Source organism: Nyctereutes procyonoides, unplaced genomic scaffold (genome assembly GCF_905146905.1).
Source record: "Nyctereutes procyonoides isolate TBG_1078 unplaced genomic scaffold, NYPRO_anot_genome, whole genome shotgun sequence".
NCBI classification, from domain to species: Eukaryota; Metazoa; Chordata; class Mammalia; order Carnivora; family Canidae; genus Nyctereutes; species Nyctereutes procyonoides.
The window spans coordinates 8,137,325-8,152,306 of NW_026575034.1; the positions used below are offsets into that span (position 1 = coordinate 8,137,325).

A 14,982-nucleotide genomic window follows, 5' to 3' on the forward strand; every position below is an offset into this window, starting at 1 on the left:
AAAGCCTCGGGGCCGCAGTGGCTACACGAGTGGGGACAACCGGCTTTACAAAGTCACCGTTTCCAGGGGAGTTCAGGACCTTTCATCTTGAGGCAAACTTTACATGAGACTTGGAAATCGTAGGGAAGAGGAAAAACACAGCTCCTGGGGCTTACCCCGGACAGACCCCAAGGGACGGAACTGTAGGTGCCCCCCCCCACACGACACACAGGAGGAGGGCCCTGCCCTCACAAGTCAACTTTCGGCTCATTTAAATTTCCCCCTTCTTTTAATCACTACAGCACTAATTAGCAGAAATCGCCTTGGCATCCAGCATCAGACTCCTGTTTTCGCCAAGAGGCGCAAGAGAGAAGCCAAAAGAAATCATCATCATCATCATCATCATCATCATCATCATCCGTCCTGACACACGGGTACCAGTCCCATGAGAAGAGGATGCTAATTGATTTCCAGCTCTGCGCCCCAGCCTTCCAACTGGAAAGGCGGCAGATCCTTTCCAAACCTAAGTCAGTCCGCCCTGCCTCCGCCTCCAGCGGTCACCCATTGGAGAGGCTAGTTTTGGGCACCACTCCGTGGAACCTGCTACAGGAACGGGGGCCCCCCCCATCCATATGGCTTTCTCGGGAAAAGAGGGTTCGCGGCAGATGGTCACTAGGGGAGCCACTGGGACACGTGAGGCCACCGCTCGGCTCCCTAACGCCTCGCGTGGGGAGGCTCTGCTTAGTTTCTGGGATAGAGCCCCGCAGGCTCTAGCTCTGGGAGAGAGGCAGGAAAGGAGGGCAGGGAGGGGGGAAGAACACACGTGCACTGCAGACGAGAGGGATGAAAACCCACAGTTCAAAACCCAGCTCTGTTTCCTTTCTCTCAAGTTTCCACGGGCAGTTCTTGAGACCTGGAAATTCACGGCATTGTCGGCAAGTGGCAATGACACCTGCCCCAGGAAGAGGAGCTCAGTAGAATGAGTTAAGACCTCTTTTTCAATAAACGAAGTCATTTAGACAAAAGGCAAAGGAAAACATGTCACACGAAGGTCTTCTGTTAGGTTTCACTGCGGTTGAATGGGATGGAAATGTCACATCAAAAATACAAGATTGAAACTGAAAACTTTGGCCTGAGACCCTGTAATATGAAGACAAACAAATAAAGTGATGGAGATGGTCTCCCCTAAAGGAAACAATTTTAGGTTTGGATATTATTACCGTAAGGAAAAAAAAAATCCAGTCTACACTACTCTAAACTCACCATCTCTACAGTGATTCATAAGATATTTATAAGGATAGAAAACACCACTACGCGTACACACTACATGAACACATACCACATTTTAGAAATTTCATATATGCGTGTTCAGGATACAAGAAGGTAAATAAGGTCACGGCCTCGCCAGTCTCTGCAGACATATGATTTGCTCTCATTAGAGCACAGTTATGAGTACTGTGAATTGGGAAGTCTTAAAATTGAATCGGCTAAATGTAGTCTTAAAAGCTATAGTCTTAATTGGCTCACTTGCTACTTACCTAAGCTGTATTTATCAGAAATTCCTGTAAATACAGTGACCTAAAATGCCCTACCAGCACAGTGAATATCATGGTTGCTTTCTATTAAACTCTGCGCTTCTTCGGTTTCTCTATGACCACAGTTGGCATTTACTGTGAATGAAAAAGAGTAAAAACTGAGAAAGTGTCTGTCTTGTACGAAGTTGTGTCTTCTATATGTAAAATATATAGACAGAACCAGGGTAAGTCTTGTTTTCCCAGAGGCTGAGACACAAGGAATCCACAGCTCATAGAAAGACATTTTTGAAGAGAAGAAACATGGGATCGTGACACTGAACCACAGCGCTAAATGTCATGTGCAAACTAGAATGGAGCTGTACCATGACCGCGTAGAGGCACGAATTCGTGATGGCTTCTTCTGCACAGGTGGAGAAAATGACCAAGAGAATTCGCCAATACGGTTACTTAAAACAAAAATAAATAAATAAAAATAAATTTTAAAAAGACAAGCGAAGGACGAGAGTTCTTCACCGAGATTCGCAGCGTGCAGAGACGGGATATCTGAGTTCTCGGCACACTTGAAACAGTCGGTCTAAATGGAAAACAGATCCCCAGTCGGTCTAAAGGAAAACAGATCCCCAGTTGTAAATGGAAATGCGAACTTAGCCACTTCAGCAGTGTCCAAATCCACCGGCTTGTCTTGCTCTAAAACATTTTGCAGCCACGGCTGATGCTCCAAATATACCCTCCTCAACTTTCTGTATCTGCAAGAAATTACTACAGTGCTCAGCAACACTACTGAGTCCAAACACCAGACTTGTGAGTCCGCCATCCTATATACGTCTCGATGGCACCACCACCAACAACACGCGGTGGATCGCTGACCAAGCCATGCATACCTACTTATGGCTTCACTGGAAAGTGCTCACCTAGTTGATCCACCCCTGCCAAGTACCATGTGCTCAGAAGACCAGCCCTCCTGGAAACTGACACCATGGACACAGGCAAAGAGCGCCTCGAGTGGGCTGTCTAGCTCTTGACTACAGCATGCGACACCCTATCTTACTTTTCTACATAACCACTCTCATGCATGGACATGAACCAAGATGTGGGGAGAGAGAAGGAAATGGGAAGAAAGTTGGGGAAAACAGGAGGGGAGGCAGAGAGGAAAAAACAGGATCAAGCCTGGGCCGTCCCATGCCGTCGGACTAGCACTGGGTGCCCAGTTCCAAATCCTTCACTGGCAGTTTGAGTCCCAGGGAAGAGGTTCCCAAGGGGTCGATCATGTTCTTGTAACGCTCTCCACGGTGCTGAGCTAGGAATGGGCCCCAGTCCGGCTGTGGCGAGCACACCAACTTGAGCCTCTGCAAAGAAGCCAAAGGTACACAGGGTCACAGGAGCAATGCACCTTCCTCCCCTAGCACCGCCCATCTATCCCCCAAACTGCTGGCCACTGCTTTCACCAGGACCCTTCCTCAAGCCGAGAGGTCCCCCGCCAGGAGATGCAGTTGAAAACCTCAGCCCTAACAATCAACTAGGCTGGGGAACCGTTAAAGACGAAACTTAGTTGGTTCACTTGAAAGTATTTACCTCACCCTGCAAGCAATATTACAATTGCTCAGGGTCTGCCTTGCACAAGATTAATAGAGGATAAAGGGCCCAGATTTTAATTACACATTTTCCCCTCCAAATTAGGAGAATTTGCAAGCTTCTCTCTCCACTGCCAAACGCAGTCTTGCAAAGGACATGCGCTCAATTACTTTTGTTCTGTGGTCTCAACAGTGGGTTGTTACATCAAAATAATTGGATTTTATTTAGCATATTTCTCCAAAGTATATAAATGGCTGGGGGAGGGGGGGACCCGCAACCCCAAAGACGCATTGCCAAGAGTAAGCAAAGATTTTAATTATCTGTTGACAAAAATCTATGCTTCTGACTTGGTTCAGCAGTGTGGGTTCTTGCAGGCAAGCTAGAAATAACAGGAACTATTATTCTAACATGGAACTTTTTACGGAAAACATAATTTGATGGGAACATTTTTCTAGAAAAAAGAAAGAAAACATACTTCTGAGTATATAATGGGGAACAATTACATGTTTATTATCTATTAACGTGAAGCTGCTTCTTAGAGCTGTTAGTTTAATTTCCCCTTAAGCATCGGTTTGCAACCTTTGTGTCCCAAATCAACCATAATAAATTTATGTAGCCAACTCATCAGTTTTGGGAATTTCCGCCTAAGACAAAAGTAGCAGAGGCTACACCAGCTTCTGTTCAGAGGGAATGAGATTCCTGGGTCAGTTGGCAGGAGGTTCATCTGGGGCAAGAAGAAGACCTTTCTGAGGGTAAAGGGGCCCCCAGGAATTTACCTACAGGGGAGAGCAGACAATTTCCTGAGGATGGAAACTGGAATCCCACTTCAGTAAGGAGACTCCTACATTCCCTTTGTTAACTCTATCTCCATCTGTAGTCCGTTGAAAATAAAAGCCACCTCCCCATCATGTAGACATCTGTGTTGTGCATTTACTCACACACTTTATTCTCATTTTGCTTCTCCCTCCAGAGTCTCTGTGGGATGCTCTCTTCCTTTTCTTGGCTGATGGACCAAGAACAAAGCCTTACAGCTGTTCTTTATTACCCTGTATTGGCAGGTGTTCCTTCGCCGTGGTCTGTCCCAACACCTCTGAGGCTTCAGTGTGCATCAGCATCACCTGGAGGGCTGGCTAAACTATAGACACCAGGCTCCCATGCCCCCCAACTCTGGTTCAGTGGAGCCGAGCTGGAGTCCGATCATTTGCATTCCCAACAAGATCCCAGGCGGTGCTGATGCTGCTGGCCCCTGGGCTCACCCTGAACACTGGTCTGGTCCAAAAGGCCCAACCTCTGGATTTTCAAGACAGACACAGTGCTAATCTATTCCTAGCAGATCCGAGCAGGTGACTTCTCATAAATAACAAAAGCCTGACCACACTTCCCTGGTGGCTCAACAAGTGGCAGTCCCTTCCCATCAACCCTGGAGACAGGGTAGGGATCTTTTTTTTTTTCCTTTAGAAATGAGGAGAGGGGGATCCCTGGATGGCGCAGCAGTTTGGCGCCTGCCTATGGCCCAGGACGCGATCCTGGAGACCCGGGATCGAATCCCACGTCGGGCTCCCGGTGCATGGAGCCTGCTTCTCCCTCTTCCTGTGTCTCTGCCTCTCTCTCTCTCTCTCTCTCTCTCTCTGTGTGACTATCATAAATAAATAAAAATTTAAAAAAACAAAATTGATGTATTAAAAAAAAAAAGAAAGAAATGAGGAGAGGGTCCAGCAAGGGATTAACAAAGACAAGTCTCACCTCGCACCAGCCATGCCCCTGACCCTTCACTACATTGTGTGGGGATGGCGACATGTTCATCAGCTCGGACCCCCTCAGCCCTCCCTGATACCAGTACAGCAGGAAGGAGTAGTGATTTAAAACTTAACGGTAATAGATGTTTGGAGGAAGACTTGGACAGAGAAGAAGATCGGGAAAGGGGGAATCTGACATGTAGTTAAAAAGCAAGCACTGGATTTAAACTGTGGATAAGGAGGAGAGGGGGAGCTCCAGGAAGGAGGAGACACTGATTGCTTATTCCCCAGAGCTGTCGCCACACTGAGGAATAGCATAATAACAGCCTGGCCTGCGGATTGGCTGAGCCTCTCCATTAGAGGAATAATATATAATAAAAATGGGTTTAATAGAAACGGTGGCAACTGTGATCACTTAATCACCACGTCTCCCTTGAGAAGAAGTTTACCGAATCTATTGTTTTTTCATGCACAGAGCTCTCAGAGCTTCTCCCTTGGGAGGGGATGGCAGGCGAAAGATGCTGATGGAATTACCTCAATAAATCTGCCAGGGGCCAGATGCATTTTTATCACAAACATAATTGGGATCCAGATAACTGAACAGGCGAGCATTAGCCATCCAAGCACCATGGACCAGTTAGGGTAGCGGTAAGAGCCATAGGTCATGGGTTCCCACTGGTAAAAGCTGAAGCAAAGGATAAACTAGGGAGAAAAGAGAAACACACGTGTTAGCCTGGTGATGAGAAGTAGTCATTCCTAACAGTGACGTATGGAGCCCCTGCCACGACTTGGATGCTTTCCTATGATCTCATATGACACCTGTACCAACCCCAAAACAGAGGTGTTACGAACGATCCCTTTTCCAGATGAAGGAATGGAATTTCAGAGAGATGAAGATGACATACTGCTGACCCTGCATTTGTCATCCCCTAGAACTGAGCAATGCATATGGTGTGTACACACACACACACACACACACACACACACACAAAGGCTAAGAAGACAATATAAAGGATACACATCAAGGTGATGGATGGGTACCGCTGGGTGTATTTAAGTGGTTGTCTGTACTCGCTATAGGGGATAATCAAGCTTTTGTTACAAGAAAGAAATCCTTTATGTTTGTGTATTTTAATTTTTTTAATGAGTTGAATCTACTTTGCCTCCTCCCTGAATGGGGAATGGCCCGTATCCAGGTACTGCCTCTAAAGCTGGCAGAGGGAGATGGGAGAGGTCTGCAAGGCAGTGACTGAGCCAGAAGCTGAGTCCTACAATAAACCAAGGGACACAGAATGGGTGCACAGCCCACTCTCAACCGACTCAAGGCGGATGCTCCTTGTCACCAAACGGTGGGCCAGGAGTCCGGGGACGGGCAGGCCCATCTCGGCTCTGCCGCCAACTAGCTGAGGGGCCTTTATGTCTCAGACTTCTCTGCTTTAAATGGATGTGTTTCACCTTGTGTACACAACACGGGGGTTTGCTGGAACAATCCTCTGGTATTTACTCAAAAGCCTCCCCCTTCAATTTTAAGAGAGGCCCTGATATATTTGTGGTCCTATCGCCGCACACTTTTACTGGCAAGACCTGTGAGACCCTTCTGAGGACACAGTGAGTACAGCTGGAAAAGGAACAAGGCCACACGTGTACCAAAGAGAGGCAGTGGAAAAGACAGAACAGGGGTTCTCATTGTTCTTGCCAAACCTTTGGGGAGCATCGCCCCGAGGAGACTGTGTTCTTGCCTGTGTTCGCCCTGCCTGTGGCAGCATCAGCCCAGAATAACGTTACCTAATGATGATGGCATATGTCTCGTGTTTCCCCCACACACACACCTCTTGTTCCATCTCAAGCAGTACAATAACTGCCCAAAAATGATTGGAGGGAATTATATCAGGAAAGACGATATATGGAAGTGTTTGAGAAAAGCACGGAGCCCTATACAAATGCGAGGCATAGCTACATTATCGCTGCAAAGCCCAGGCCGCGGGGGCAAGTGATTATTTCAATGCAACAATAATTCAATGCATTGATCCGAAGCAACGTGAGCCTGAAGACAATGGCTGAAAACACGGCTCCTATGGAAAGAGATGCCTTACTCTCTAGGCCGCTTTTTAAACATTTGCCCCTAGAGTTATGAGCTTTAGTAACCAGTCTATTGGAAGCATGGCCTAATGTAATTATGGTAAGTTGCTCCATTTCATTTACTATATAAATAGCAATACATCTGCTTATGTGTGCACATAATTCAGTGACGTGATCTGACTGTGTTTATAATAATTGCACGGAGAATATTTATAGCTCTATAAATCCAAGGAGGCACATATAAAAATGATCAATTTCATTTCAGAGGGTTTGAAGAAATTTAAACCCATAATCTTAGCTCATTCCAGCATACTACAAATATCCATTTTACAGAAGGGCAAATGGCAAAAAACAAGTGTTAGAGTTGGTCCTTTGGTACCCATTTCCAGTTGCACGAATATCACATCAAACTGATCCGACCAAATTCGTTCTTGCCGTAAATTTCCCTCTGCCAAGCCAGCTTTGATACAACGGACATGTGGAAACAGTTTTCTTCTTCTGATGAACACGCCCGTTGTTTATACCCTCTGATGGGCCTGGCCGTGAGTGATGCTAATTGACCCACCGAGTCAGGCCCACCCTGACTTTCTGCTCACGGCAGCCAAGGAAGGCCCTGGAGAGAGGTATATCAGCTGACAATGACAGTGATGTGCTCTTGACCACTTCTACTTATCCCCAGCTCCCAGACACAGAAGGGGAATCTGGTTCAGGATACTTTCTGGGATCTCCATAGGTTTCCCAGATGAGCCTCATAATCGATATCAGGTAAAGCACAGCAGAGCTGAGAAACTTTCTCAAAACACACAGCAGGTCCCGAGAATTTCTTTTCCCTGACCTTCTGCTCACAGGGCTTAGAATTATTTTAATCCAAAAAAACTGGCCAAACTCCACTTGGGGAGGAAAGCACTGAGTTTTGAGAAATATACTGGGGCCTAGACAGCTCAAGATTCAAGCCTTAGCTCTGCCTCCTGCAAGCTCCGCAGCCTTGGTCAAGCTCCTTAGCCTCTCGAGGCCTCAGTACACACACCTGTAAAATGGGGGGAAGCACCACCCATCAGCCAGTGTGGCCAGAAGCTTTAGTGATGATGCTCATAAAGTGTCTGTCTCTCAATAGACCTGCCTCTAAATCGTGCTGCTGGTTGTTCTAATTACGTGATATGTTTCTGCAAAATATAATAAAATTCTCTGAAGCTTAATCTCTTCTGAGACAGGAAGGCAAGGCAGGTCTTGACCTCACCCAAGAATAAATCAGATGTAGTAACAACTGGGGAAATGGTAAAGCTCAGCGGAGACAGAGAATGCCGCAGGCAGGAGAGTCTCACATTTTCCCCCCCACCAATTAGGTAAATCCAAGCTCTTCTTATACATTTCAGTCCTTAATTCAAGAAACTGAAAAAGCTATTTTAATTATTTTCATCCCTCATGCCCCAAATCTAGCGGGAATTTTCAGACAGACTTTTAGCCTCTAAAATGTGAGCACTGATAGGGGCCTCAGAATGATGTCCGTGTCAGCGCAGAGGCGAGGTAAATGCTGAATGCTTTTTCTGTCTAAACTTGTATCTTTTCAGAAAGCAGTTGAGGTGTTTTGATTAAAACCCACTCTGTGACAGTTTAAAAAAAAACTGTGACAGTAAAAAAAAATTCAAAAAAAGGAAATATATATTTTCTTTACAATTTTACTTCCATCCTGTCTTGTTTTCCTTTAGAGAACCTGGTGCTGTGTAGGCAAACCATGGTCTTAATCTGGTTTCTAGTGTCACCTGCTGGCCCCAAGGAGAACTACAGCCAGCTTCCTGCAGCCTTGCCCAGATGACCCCCAGCACAGGCCAGGGGGGAGGAGGAAAGGCAAGGTCTCCGCCAATCACTGTGCTTGGAGGGTGGATGGAGGCAGAGCCTGCAGCCCGCAGCACAAAAAAGGGGGCGATAGGATGTGCATTTAAGTCGCCCTGCAGATTTACTGACACACGAAGGGCTTTGATCTTTAAGAAGATGAATGTCAGATGATCCCAAAATGTCAGCATCACACTTGAGGATGATAAGATCGTTCTCAAAAACAATAAAAGTGAACAGCAGAAGTCTAACTGGTGCTATATTAGTTGTAGAGCCGCTGTACTGAGTAGCGGTTAAGAGCAAAGAGTGCTGGAGCCAGCTCCCTGGGTTCGAACTCAGGCTGTGACGGCTAATGACTAGCTGTGCGACGCTAGGCAGGTCACACGAGCCCTGGGTGTCAGTTTCCTCATCTGCGGAATGGAGATGATCATAGCGCCAACCGCACAGGCTGCTGTGAGGGAGAGATGGGGGGATACCCCTAAAGCTCTTGAACAGAGCCAGGACCATGGCTAGCACGTGGGAAATGTGAGTATCTGCTCTCAGCCCATGAGGCGGACCGATATCGTGGGAAATGTCCCGTAAGGGTGAGTCACAGCTAAGCACCTTAGGTGAGGCACTATACCTCTCTGAACCTCAGCCTCCTCTTCTGAAATACAAGAGTAATATGCCTTGTTCAAACACAAAACACCACGTCCACATGCAGGGACAAAGCATGCAATCCTTACGGTTAAGATGGTTGGAGTGACAAATGCCCAGCAGACTTTCCAGAAGATGTTTGGCTGGAATCCAATCATCATCTCTATATCTTCGCAGAATCTCTGCAAGCCTGCAAATAGACAAGGGGAGACCGAGCATGAGGCGCAGAGGCAGGGCGGCGGGTGGAGGGCAGGCCCTAGGGCCCCTCACTCAGGCGCCACTGGCTAGAGATGGCCCCAGCCTGGTGTCAACATGACCCCTGTAATGCAAGAAGCCATCAGACAAACGACCCACTGCCGGGAAGATTAGGGCAAACGGAACGTTTAAGTAGACATTAGATACTCTCTGCAGTGAGGTTCAAAAATGTCATCCCTGATGACACCTCAGAAGCTCGGCTGTCCCCTGGCCCGGGCATCTCAGCGCCGTCACGGCCTGGCGCATTCATCCGTGTGGCTGTTTTCGGAGATGACCCTACGTGCTTAGCAACAACTCTGGCGAAAGCCAGTTACGTCTGTGGCCAGGGAGCACAGCGCGTCTGAAAGCCTGCGGATTTAGAGTGAGCGTCCCCACACATCGGTTTTGTCCCCACCCTCCCAAGGATACTCTTCTCGGAGCCAATCTTTCTCCACTCCGGATAAGATAGCGACGACAGGCCAAAAACCAGCGTAAACTCCAAGGGGCCATCGCCCCCCTTGTTGGAACTCAAGCATCGCTGTCGTGGCCCCTGATGAGCTTAACTAAATTATCAGGGAGAGGACAGAGTTATTCTCATGACCACACATAGCCACCAACCCCACGCACTCTTGGGTTACCCAGATTTTTAAGCCACTCCTTGGAAGGAGGAGCCACTGAGCGAGGTTCGGGAACGGGGCAGCTTCTCACGTGGTTCCCTGAGCTCATCGGGGCTCGGCTTTCTCCCAGCTGTGGGGTTACCACGCTGACGGGACAGGGAAGGTCCTGAGCTCGAGCTGCATCACAGCCAGCAGCTCGGAGCAGGGACCCAGGAGCCCTGGCTTAAACCTCCCTGTTCCCTCGTCCTCAAGGTCATCCGTTGAAAAGTGGGTACACCTCAGGTCAGGAGGGACACGGACACTCCTCGAGGAGAACACTCACCCCACTACACCTCTTCCTATCAAGAGTAATCCCCGGCACATCCCAAGACCCTCTTGCCTGAGACATAGGCCCCTTTGCTTCTCCCACCCCCCTTGGGTTCCTCTGCCCTCAGCCCCGCGAGGACGTCTCCGGGGGCTCCCCTCCCAGCCCTTACTTGCCATCTCCTACCGTTGCCCTCCCCTCCCTGTCGCCACCCGTGCTGGCTGCCTTCACCTGCCCAGTGTCCCTGTCCCTGCCACAGCCCAGGTTCCCCCTCCAGCCTTGCCCCCTCAGGGCCAGCTCTCTGCCGCGTGGCAGTAGGGAAGAACGATGTGACATGAAAAAGCAGTCTCTTGCTGGGGGAGAAAGCAGAGACTGGTATCCCTTCAGGGAACAAAATAGTTCATCTCAGCCCCTTTAAAAAAAAAATGACCCTGATAATATTCTGTATCTTGATCTGGATGCTGGTTACCTGGAGGTAAAAATTCATTAAACTGTATCCTCGGTTCTGTGTTCCTTCCTGTGCACACGATGTTATACTTCAATATTAAAGCGTACCGTCAAAAGTCCATTCCAGCCACCATCACCAGGACAGTGGACCCTGAGACCTCCTGTGGCCTTAGCTCCTCTCTGCTCCACCCCAGGCCCAGATCTAGCACGTCAGCTGACTCTCGTGACCCGGAATCACCAGGCCCGCTGACAACAGCCGTGACGGAGGCCAGCCGAGCCCGAGGTTAGCCACTGGGAACAGCGTGGGGCGTTCCCCAAAGGCCGCTGCTCTGACATCCACTCTAGAACTGCTGCACCCTAACATTTCTCAGGTGGCAGCTCGGCTTCCTGGTCTACCTTAAAGCAACCCTTGGAATCAGGGTTGACCCCAAATGTGGTACAGTGGAAAGAGCAATGGATGGGGAGCTAGGATCCAAGAGCTGAACCCCTGCCCTGCCTCCAAGTCCCTCGTGACCTTAGGAGAAGTATCCGCTTTCTAGCTTTTGCTGCCTTACTGGGGGAGCTGGAGAGATGGGTCCATGATTGACGCCAACAGGGTCCAGGTTGCTTCCTTGTCTTCGCAGGCAAGAACTGCAGGCCTTGAGCGGTTGACCTGACCACCCTGGGATTTGTATTTGTGCATGTTCTTGAGTGTTATCAAACAGCTTCATAGAGGAGGTCTCTGGACAGTATTCTCTGAGCAAAAGTGAGGGGAGAGACTCAAACAGAAGGCAAAGCTGAGGGCTTGGAAAACGCACTGAAGGCAGGCCTCAGTTGTTGAAGATAAAAGAAAGACCCTCGAAATTTCTGCGATCGTTTTTAACCCTGTTTTTATTCCTCTCCAGGAGACCATTCATTCCCAAGAGATGACAGTGTACAACGTGACTGGGAAACTGATTTGATGGGGCTCCGGGTTAGACCCAAGGAAGACGCAGAGATGCCTCCTGGAGGAGGAGGGGAATGGCGGTAACGGCGCTCAGGCTTCCCCACAGGGGCCAAGGAGCCCTCAGAGAGCTGTAGGAAGGGGCGACGGAGGGCACTCAGCTCTAGCAAGAGGCAGAGTTTGCTGCAGGGGCTGGTGCTGGGACCGAGAGGAAGGCCCGGGGCCCCGGGCCAGCTCGGTGTCAGGAAAGACCTCTCGCTCTCTGGGCGTCTCAGGAGGGCTCAGGACCTGGCCTCTGATGCCTCTCCAGGGCCCGGGATGCCTTGGCCCCTTCTGCCAGCCTGCGGGTTAGCCCCGCGGGGACAGCCCAGGGGTGCCAGGGCCTCCAGCCCTCCGTCCTCTTGGGGCTCCATGCCCCGTCCTGCCACAGCCCCCCATGGCCTGCCTCACCCGAGTCCCCGGCTGAGTCCCTTACTAAGTCAATGGCTACCTTCCTCCCGGGTCTTCGTCTATGTGGCTTCCCCTGCCCGCTCTGTCCTTTCCACTGACCCAGGTCCCTCTTACCTTCAAGGCCTAACTCTTAATAAAAGAATTGTTCGTGGAGCCTGGGACACGTGCCTGAGGACTCGCCTGCTGCATGGTCTTGAACCTGATAGGGCAGGACAGGCTCCGAAAGGCATCTGAGCCAGCGCTCATCACCGAATCCACAGGAAAACAGCAGGGAGAAAAATGGCAAACTCATGGCTACTACTCTCGACTCAACACACAGATCTGGGGCTCAGAAGTTGGCACACGGCAAGCTCCTGACAGCCAACCAACCCTGAACTGAGAAATCAAAAACTTGCTTCACCCAACCAATCCCTTTCACCCGCGCAGCCCCGCGCTCCATAAACCACATCCCTGCCCTTGGTCTGAACACGGTCTTCAGGGGGCTGCTCTCCCCGCTGTGTGGCGACAGCCGTTCTCCTGGCTCATGAGCTGTGCACCTGTACCCAGCCCTGGGCTCAGAAGGGTGCTGCCCCTGGATTAATGGTCTTTTGTTGCTGTCTTGAAATTCTTAGTACATTTTCACTTTGCACCAGGTCCCACCAATGAGGGCTCTGGCCTCAAATAATTCATTTATAGTTAACATGAAGGCCCCATCCCTCAGGGCCCAAACCCTACGTGTTGGCTCAGGTTTTCTTCGCCTTGGTTAGTACTAAATTCAACATTGACTAAGTCTCATTGACTTTTCTATCCTTCTATCTCTGAGATGCTACCTTCTTGAGGTTCTCCTGGCTACTCCGGCCCTTCTTTATCTCTGGGCAGCACACACGCTCCTAACCAGGGGCGCACGGCGTAGTCCTCGACGTTAAGCATGAAGTGGCTTTGCTCTTCCTGGTAGGTAGCTGGCGAGGTGCCTGAGTGTACCTCTCAGCTTCCTAGGAGCACCCGGGGCATACAGTAAGCACCGAATAAATACTTGTTCATTTACTCACACACATTTACCTGTGTGTGTTATTAACGGACTGAAGCCTGGCATTCGCAATGTTTGCTGAGGCCTCGCAAAAGCTGCTGGGGGACTTTGCGCCCTGGGTGAGGGGTAGACAGTACAATATCAGTTAAGGGCATACGTGAAGATGGAGTACAAAGAGGAAGTTCATGAGCAACAAAATTTAGTGTGTGTAGAGTTCTGGAGAGACTTATTTGTTTTGTTTTTCACTACAAAAGCCTGGATGAGTTCAGCCTGCAGGATGGGCAACAAACATTGAAGAATGACCTATTCCATCGCATAAAAGCCACTGCCTGGTGTGAATCTAACATCCTTCGTGGGAATGTGGAGAAAGATGGTCTGGGGGGTGGGATGCGAAATGAGTCACTGAAAACAGGGCAAGACAATTTAACGACATCCCAACTTGGGGGAAATGCACCACCTAGAGCCGAGCAGATGGCAGGCAAGAGGTCTCTGTGGTGGTGCAGCACGGGGTCCCTCCCGCCAGAAGGTGATGGGCTCCAGGAAAATGCAAATCATTTTTCCCAAGTGACTCTACTTTAGGTAAAAGTCCCTTAAACGGATCGTGCCTACATCAGACACTTTTCAAGCCAGATCCCTCAAACCCAGATATCGGCCTTTGACGCATGCGGACCGGAGAACCCAAATCAGCTATTTCAATCCAAAGATAAAACCTGCAAACTGTGCCCCCTCTATTTTAAATGTTTGAATGGCGTCCTCTGGAATCTAGATTCTAGAGATTACTAGAACCGAGAAGAAAACACAAATCTCTGCCATTCCCTTGCTTATTTTATAAGCCAGCCAGGAAAGGAGAGCATCGAATCAGTCAGATTCATTTTCATCCCTCACAAGCCAATGTTCAATGGTCCAACACTGACCTGGCACTAGTTTGGGCCTCATCCTCTCAGGAAAGAATGCATCACCCTCTGGAGTATAAATTAAATGCATGCTCAGGCTTTTCCTTTCCTTTCTAGCAACTGTGTTGGTCTATTTCAAATATTTCTTCTAAGATTCACTTCTGAAAGTTCAATCCAGGTCCAAATCAGAGGTTCACACCCACTTTCTGCGCTCACCCTGAGCTCAGCACAGAGTCAGCCTGGTTCTGGAGGTTGCCCAGCACCTGCTCTCTCGGGAGTCCAGGCAATTTTCTGGACGGTCCCTGGAAAAACAGCACAGCTCAACGACTAAAGCACTCAGGATTTTTTTTTTTTTTCCCTTCAGAACCGAGAAATCTACTACCAGACTTAAAAGCAGGGGATGTGTGCAAATTCACTTCTAAAAACAGAAAATTTTAAAGGTCTCTATTTTTAATGATGCTTGCAATCCACACCGGGGCAGCCCTGTTTTTAGAACAGGATTGTACAAGTGTGCCTTTTGTGGCAATTAGCAGCGAGGACACGGAGAGCAAGCAGAGGAGGTCACGACAGCTAGCTGCACTTGGACCAGGATTGCAAGTGAAATGCTGTCCGGACTTTGCCAGCAGACCACCTGGTGACCCCATGAGGGGCTAAGTTTCCAAAAGAAACTTTACATTGAAAAGCAAGATGTTCCCACCAAGGATGCCAGCTTCAAAGGAGGAGCTCGATAGAGCCCTCTGGC

At 49.1% G+C, this 14,982-nt stretch overlaps 1 protein-coding gene across 1 annotated transcript in view; it reads right to left on the bottom strand.

Moving 5' to 3' along the window:
* Nucleotides 1-2,704: 2,704 nt before the first annotated feature.
* Nucleotides 2,705-14,982, bottom strand: part of SLC6A5 (solute carrier family 6 member 5) — a 52,200-nt gene continuing 39,922 nt past the window's right edge. The window contains exons 14-16 of the mRNA XM_055317593.1: nucleotides 9,457-9,557; nucleotides 5,357-5,524; nucleotides 2,705-2,860 (exon numbers count right to left, since the gene is read on the bottom strand). Of these exons, the coding sequence (XP_055173568.1) occupies nucleotides 2,705-2,860; nucleotides 5,357-5,524; nucleotides 9,457-9,557 (425 nt within the window). The remainder of the gene's footprint in view (nucleotides 2,861-5,356; nucleotides 5,525-9,456; nucleotides 9,558-14,982) is intronic.